The sequence below is a fragment of the Penaeus japonicus genome, unplaced genomic scaffold, assembly GCF_977035675.1.
Source record: "Penaeus japonicus unplaced genomic scaffold, GWHDUDI00000001_assembly GWHDUDI00000005, whole genome shotgun sequence".
NCBI lineage: Eukaryota > Metazoa > Arthropoda > Malacostraca > Decapoda > Penaeidae > Penaeus > Penaeus japonicus.
The window spans coordinates 8,292,242-8,299,741 of NW_028234407.1; the positions used below are offsets into that span (position 1 = coordinate 8,292,242).

At 36.5% G+C, this 7,500-nt stretch overlaps 1 protein-coding gene across 1 annotated transcript in view; it reads left to right on the forward strand.

Moving 5' to 3' along the window:
* The window catches only part of RhoGAPp190 (Rho GTPase-activating protein 190), a 188,368-nt gene that overhangs the window by 156,637 nt on the left and 24,231 nt on the right, over window positions 1–7,500 (forward strand). The window contains exons 24-27 of the mRNA XM_086536650.1: window positions 437–582; window positions 2,170–2,214; window positions 5,276–5,440; window positions 6,144–6,276. Of these exons, the coding sequence (XP_086392776.1) occupies window positions 437–582; window positions 2,170–2,214; window positions 5,276–5,440; window positions 6,144–6,276 (489 nt within the window). The remainder of the gene's footprint in view (window positions 1–436; window positions 583–2,169; window positions 2,215–5,275; window positions 5,441–6,143; window positions 6,277–7,500) is intronic.

Here is a 7,500-nt window from a genome sequence, read left to right on the forward strand (position 1 = left end):
TCTTTCCATCTTTTTATAAAGGAGTTAATAAGTCCCTTTTGATAGAAAACAAAATGGTAGTTTTATTTTATTTCTTTGATTTCATTTTGGTAGTTGGTAAGATATTGATTTTGATGTACATATTGTAGTTTGTATAAAGGATTTCTTGGTGTTTATTTTTAGTATTATGTATTTGTTTACTGTGACAGCACACGAAAAGCCAAATTTTGCATTTAGATCACTGCATGTATGGTGTTCATCATAATATGGAAACCACATAGAACCTATGAAATCTTCCTTGTTCTGAATTTTTTTGAGATAATGACCAATTGAATTAGCTAACATCATTTTTCGTAATTTTTTGACATTAGCAACCTGTAATTATTGCTGGTGTTGTTGCCTTGACTTCCATTTCTTCCCCTTGTTCTTTTGGTAATATTTAAAGCTATTTTGTCAGGCTGGGTGGATGACAGCGTATGCTCCCGCCGGCATGAGGACTTCTGGGGTGAGGGCTATGGACCCCAGTCCTTTACCACGGGCCGACGGGGCAAACTCCCTCCTCCTCCTACCAAGCCACGACCCAAGGCCAGCCAGACCCTCAAAGTGAGTGTTCATGATGCAAACTCTTAAGGCATTTTAGGATTTCTCCTTTTTTTAAATTCTCCTTTTTTTTTTCTTTTTTTATGTGTATGGGTCTTGTTGAATTTAAATAAAATACATTTGTATAATTTATTTTAAATTTCAAAATGAATTTGCTTTAGTGACTTTAAATTTTGGGATAGAGGCTTTTATATATGTGCTTTATAAAATGGCATGTTTTTTTTTATGTTATTGCTCTTATTAAGTTCCTGTGCCTTTGTATGGAGATTCTGTCCATGTATTTGTATTTAGCGCGCACTGTTTATCTTGAAAGGACCGTAATAGATTACTGGTACATGTGATTACGTATTATACTTGCCTGAAATGAAGAAATAGCCCGTAATAGTTTTGTGAATGTCAACTTTGTGGAAAATGTTGCTTATATGTGATACATTTAGTGTACTGAAACACAAGGTTTTAGAAGAATTTTCTCATGAGTTACAGAATTAACAATATTTAAGATATTACATTTACTTTCTTATTTGATCATATTTTACGTAGAAGGGAGTATTTTCAAATAAACAAGTAAGTCCTTATGCAGTGACTAGAATTAGGTATTATACATTATATGTATTTTTTATGTAAATTCTATCATGTGAATTGGAAACAGATTGGAAACAGTTGTTTACAAAATAGATCAATTAGAATTTCCCGTTTCCTCTGGAAATATATAATCAGCTTGTGATGGAGCATATGAAATTTAATTTTTTTCATCATTAGGAATTATTAGTTTCTTGCTGCGCTATGTACATATATACAAGATCATATATGCGTGCGAGTGCACACACACACACACACACACACACACACACACACACACACACACACACACACACACACACACACACACACACACACACACACACACACACACACACACACACACACACACACACACACACACACACACACACACACACACACACACACACACACACACACACATATATTCGCCAAGACACACATGCACACACGCAGCTGTATATTGTTTGAGCATATACAATAGATGAATTTGATTTTTATTAGATGCTCTGATTTATCACCCACTGAATGTATACATCATTCACTACTGGCCACAGGTAATAATCACAAAATTTTAGAACACTTGAAAATTACAAAAAATATTTCACATTATCTCTTAGGTTACATGTTCTGTAGGATACATGAGCAAATAAAGCTTTTATTCTCTGTGAATGCATTAAATGATTGGCATTTGTGATATAAGGTTAAAAGAATTTTGGCTTCAAAGAAGTATGAAATGCATATGATGCACTTTAAGAATATTGCAGCAGTTCTTGGAAGAAGGTCTGATTGATACTGGATTGTTGCATCATGTATAGTGTTGTTTCGTGTTATGCCATATATTCGATCTACCAAAGTCAATGATATTGCATGTATTTTGATATGTAAACAAGGATTGACTTTTCACATATATAATACTGTAAACCAAAAACCTGTTGAGCATTACCAGGTCCTTGTGCAAAAGCGCCCATGTGTCAGTCATACAGGCAAGGGTTGCAAATTTGACCCATACCCATTCCTGACTTGCAGACGTTCCAGACGCTGAGTGAGGCAGTATGTCAGGTCACGAACAAGGTGTGTTTTGTGGGTTGCTCCACCCTCCTCCCCAGACTAGCACAAAACCAGTTTTCCTGCTTCTAGTACTTTGTTTGTCTTTGACGAGCTGTAATTTCTGTTGAGTCACACATCTGCAAATATTCACACTCCTTCCTTCGAAATGTAGTTTGTTTATGCAGATCAGCTTACAATTAACCTGTAAGCTTAGGTTCTTGTTCTGTCCTGTAATGACTAGCAAGAGGGGGATGGAGCTATCCTTCATAGCTATGAAATATGCATGACAACTAACTACCTGCTGATCTACACTAACAGACTTTCCTTAGTATGAGAAAGCAGGTCCACATTGCCAGACTGGAAATGGGCCTTGCAAATAAACTGTTTTCATTGCATGATATAAATTGGCATGCCCTCCTGAACAACATGAAGGACTGTTGGAATGAAGTCTGTTGGTGTTCTCAGTAGTGGAAAGAGAAAATTACAGAAGTCATGCACATACTCTTCTTCATAGAGCAAGACTGGAAAATTGGCTGGAATAGCAAATTGGTATACACTTGTGAGATTGTTTGGAAGATCTCAACAAAACAAAAGCCTAAAAATTACATTAAGTATACAGTGAATGACATCAGTAGGTGGAGCTGAAGATGATACATATCCTATACCCCCTGCTACTTTATTTAGGGTGTGATGAACTACTGTAAGGTTATGATCACCTTGACCACCTGTTGTTTAGGAGTGGCTGGTCTAGTGATACCCTCTCCTGAAGTAGATGACCTAGAGTGTTCTAGTAATGTTTAACCACTTTTCATGTGACTTGTGTGCCAATTTTTATTTCATAGACATAATGGGAGTTGCAGTGAATATCCTTGTGTGATAGTTGAAGGCCATGTTCTCTTGTAAGTGGTAATTCCTTGCTGAAACACTTGCTATGAGTGCCATATATTTTATGAGAGTTGGGTTTATGAGTAAGTTGAACAGTCTTTTCAAGGAGTTAGCTAGATTTCCATTTTGTTTTGTGTGATTTTCATTTAGTTTTTTTTTTTATATTATTCATTTGAGAATGTTTTTTTTGTTGTTTATTGCTATTTCAAAGAATTACCCATATTGCTGTTTCTAAGAGTTACCAGAGTGAATTTTTTGCGGCATTGTTCAAACTTGCTCATACATTACACTCCTCTGTTTTTAGCACCCGTGTGTAGTGAGTGATTATCAGCCTACTAACAGTTGACCTTTTTCTGGCTGGGAAGGTCACAATGCTTTTATATACTTTAGATTTGTATAGGTTTATGATAAAACCAAATCATGAAAAAAAGATAGAATGCATAGCTATGTTTACAGTTAACTATTAATTCAATAGTAAATTTTCTTGTCAGGTGTAAGGGGGCCAATGATGTAATGAAAATATTTCTATCAGTGTAGTTACAGATTTCCTGAAGAAACATATGATTAAGTAAATGGATAGCCTATATTTAGAAGTAAAAAGATTGACTCCGTTTGTTGTAGCTTTGAAAATGTTCTTTGGAATTTTGTAAAAGGATGATAGTTGTTGTTGAATATTATTATGGTAGACTTGTTTGAAACTTATTTTGAATACCATTTATTTATTTGTTAGATTTTGAGGACATTACTAACAACTATGTTAAGTTAGTTAGTAGTTAGTGTGCATTCAAGAGAGAATATGAGCAAATCAGAATAAGCGTTGATGGTCAGTATAGTTTAATTGACTCTGAAAAGTGTTGGACAAAGATGACATCCCAGCCAGATGAAAATTGCATGTCCATCTACTTCATTTTTTGTTTCCTTTTGTTTACACATTTCATTCTTATCACCATTTACTTTCCAATCCAGACTTTGTTTCCACTCCACCTTGTTTTTTTTTTTATTTGTTTGGTTTCCTTTGAGCCAGTATCTCCTCAAGAATAATCATGAATGCTTGTGGAGTTTGTGTACTATCGCATTTGAAGTACATGTTTGTGTGTTCTTGTTTTTGTTTGTGTCTGTACGTGCAGATGTATGTTAATATGAGTAAAGAGAAGTGTGAATTTATTCATAATTAAGTGTGTATTTTTTGTATGTGATGCTGTAATCATTTGTAGATTTAAATATATTAGTTATTAATTTGTCCTTATTTCTACTGTGGAGATCCCATTTGAAAGTCTTAAGTTCTGAATCTATTAAGGAGACAGAATTGTAATTAACTTGTACTTTAAATGATTAAAGGTTATTTGCATCAAGGGTAATAAAAGAGAGAAAAAAGAAGAGAAGTGACAAGAAGAGATAAGAAGGGAAAAAGGGAAAATAACTCAATCACATATTCTAACCTTTAAAGTGAATAAAGAAGTTAAGACTGGACAAGTTTTCAAATTTATGTACAAAGGAAAAATTATTACTAAAGATGTTTATAGTTTATTTATAGGCATAGTTCCTCTCCCATGCATATGATTAGTATTGTTTCAAGGACTTTTCTCTTTAAAAGACTTTAGAAATGTAAACACAAAATCAAATTTTAATAATTTTGATTTCAAGTTATTTGCTTTTTTATTTCTGTTCTGTTACAACGATGTTTTTAGTTTTTCATTTGGACCTTGGTCTCATACCATACCCCAGCCACCCATCAGCATCACGCCATCGTCATCATAGTGCATCCTCCTAGTGCTTTTATCCCTTACATGTTGTGGCAGGTAATGTCAGAGTACGGTCAGTTTGGCCCCTCGTCTCGCCCTACTTCCCAGTCACTCTTGAGTGTGTTCTCTGTTCAGTCTAATGCCTCATCTTGTATGTTTTCACTGGCTTGCCCTCCTGTTAGTCTGTCTCACCCTGTACCTGTCATTCTACTGTGTCTTTTGTTATTTCTCTCATTCTTTCTCATTCTCTCACACTGTCATTCTCTGTTTGCATCCCCTCTGTCACTAAAACTGCATCCCTCACTCTTCTTTTTTTTTCTTTTCTTTTTTTTTCCTTCTTTTTTTTCTCTCCACTTTTCACTCCACCCTATTTAGTCCCTTTTAGATCCTCTTACCCTGTTCTCTCTCATGCCTGAGTGTTGCTCATCACTAACCCAACAATTCCTTCCCTCTTTCAGCAACCTGGCAAACTAAACCTTAAGGCCTATAGCAACGTGACTGACGCAATTGGCAAAATAAACCTCAAAGATGCGGGCCTACACTCTAAACTAACCAAAGTGGGGTCAGTGCACGCGCCCCTTGCCACCCCTGAGAATATGGACCTAGGCCCTGATTACGCCGCTGTGAGTACGCTCAAGTGTCCCAACACCTACGAGTCGTGGTCGTTTACTCCTCCGTCCCCCTTCTCTCTCTCTCCCCTCTCCTTCGTTTAGTTCTCGTCTGTGTCGTAGTTGGTTCCTACGCTCCCCCAATTGCTGCCATCCTTCTTCTTGGTCTTCTTCTTCCTTTCCTTCTTCTGTTTCTTTTTTTGTTTGTTTTGTGTTACTCTTTTCATTTATCTGTGTTCATACTTGATTAATTTCTTCATACTCATGTTATCATGCATCGATTTCCTATCATCACTGACGGCTTTTAGTTTTTATTCCCCCTTCCCCCAGTAGAAGTGAGTATATAATTATGTTTTTTTTTTTTTCTTTTTGCTGGTGTTTTTCACCTTATTTTGCATTTCTGACATAATTGTTGCATTCTGTTATCATGTTACATATTCTTAATATTCTTAATTTTGTTTTTTCATAAGGAATGTTGTTCATTATATTTGTATTCATATATATGATTATGTTAATCTGCTCTGTTGCTATTATTTACATTTTTGATAATTTATTTATTTTCTTATTTCATATTGGTTAACATTTGTTTAACATAGCATATAGTTATGGTATCCAAGCTGGTTATGGATGAAGTGATAGATCATAGTACATGTAAGATGTAATTACTGAGCGGAGTTTTGACTACATGCTAAACAGTTTCTAATGAAATGCACGTTAGCAGGTCAAGGATGCTGTACCAGGGCTGTATGGAAGCTATGAGGCTGGAGACTACGGCTATTCCCGGGTGCAAGAGATACCGCAGGCTGTCAGCACGAAGGCTCGAAGACAACGTAGAGAGAAAGGACGGCAAGGTTGGTGTGCTAGGGCAGTATAGATGCGATCAGCTATTTTGAGCCCCTCTTTTCTAGAAGAGATTCAAAATGATGTACAGTCAGAAAAAGAGAGAGGTAATGTCTTTAGAGAAAGCGGTGGTGATACTCGCAATGGCTGGTCGCTCACTTTTAGACTGGTTAATGTTATTACTAGCTGATTCCTTTTTTTTTTTTTAATTCTATTTTTATTTGATTTCATTTATTATCATTATTACTCTCAATATTTTAACTAGTTTAAATGTTTTCAACCATTGGTGTTACCAGCCTTCAATGACCAAGGCAGTAGCTAGGTGTGACCAATACAGGCTGTGGATCACCCCAAGCCAGTACTGCCATTTAGGTGGATTATAGTTATTTTTTTCCTGTGAGTTGTACCATTAGATTTTGTTCATTGTCTTGATTCTTGTGTGTGTTACTGTCATTTGAAATCTGATTAAAGTTCCCAAATTATTTTTATATGATTGCATGGGCAGTGTTCCCTCTAACACATATCCATCCTCCCCCTACATAAAGTTGATGCCTGTTCCTGCATTGTGTGCAGGCCAGGCATCTGCGTTGACACAAACTCTCGGCACATGAGAGCGAGTCACAGGCTTCTTCCACCCAACTCTTGAAAGGAATTTCTGATATTGCTACTTAAAAAAAAGACAGAGAAAAATAGTTGTGTTAAGTTTTCTGGGGTCTTTCTCCCCAAAAGAAACAGATGATGTGTGCACCTAAATTTGACAAATTTGGATTTCTGGAAGTTTAACACTAACCAGTGCACACGCACTCACAAACCAAATACACCTACACACTGATATATGCACACTGTAGTCCTTTACATGTAATGATGATATTTGAGACCTTTCCCTTATTTGATAGGCTCATAGCCATGGCTGTCATCTAGATGGCTCACCCTTAAAGACTAAAAGTCTTTTTCTTATGACACAACATACAACGTACAATGCACATGCACAGGCACACCACATCATACCACACACACACCACATGCACACCACACACACACACACACACACACACATGTGCAACACCAGCAAACATGCACAACAACCACATACACATCACCCGTACACACACAACACCACACACCAACACCAACGCACACAAATACACATGAACATGCACACACACGAACATGCACACACACACACACACACACACACACACACACACACACACACACACACACACACACACACA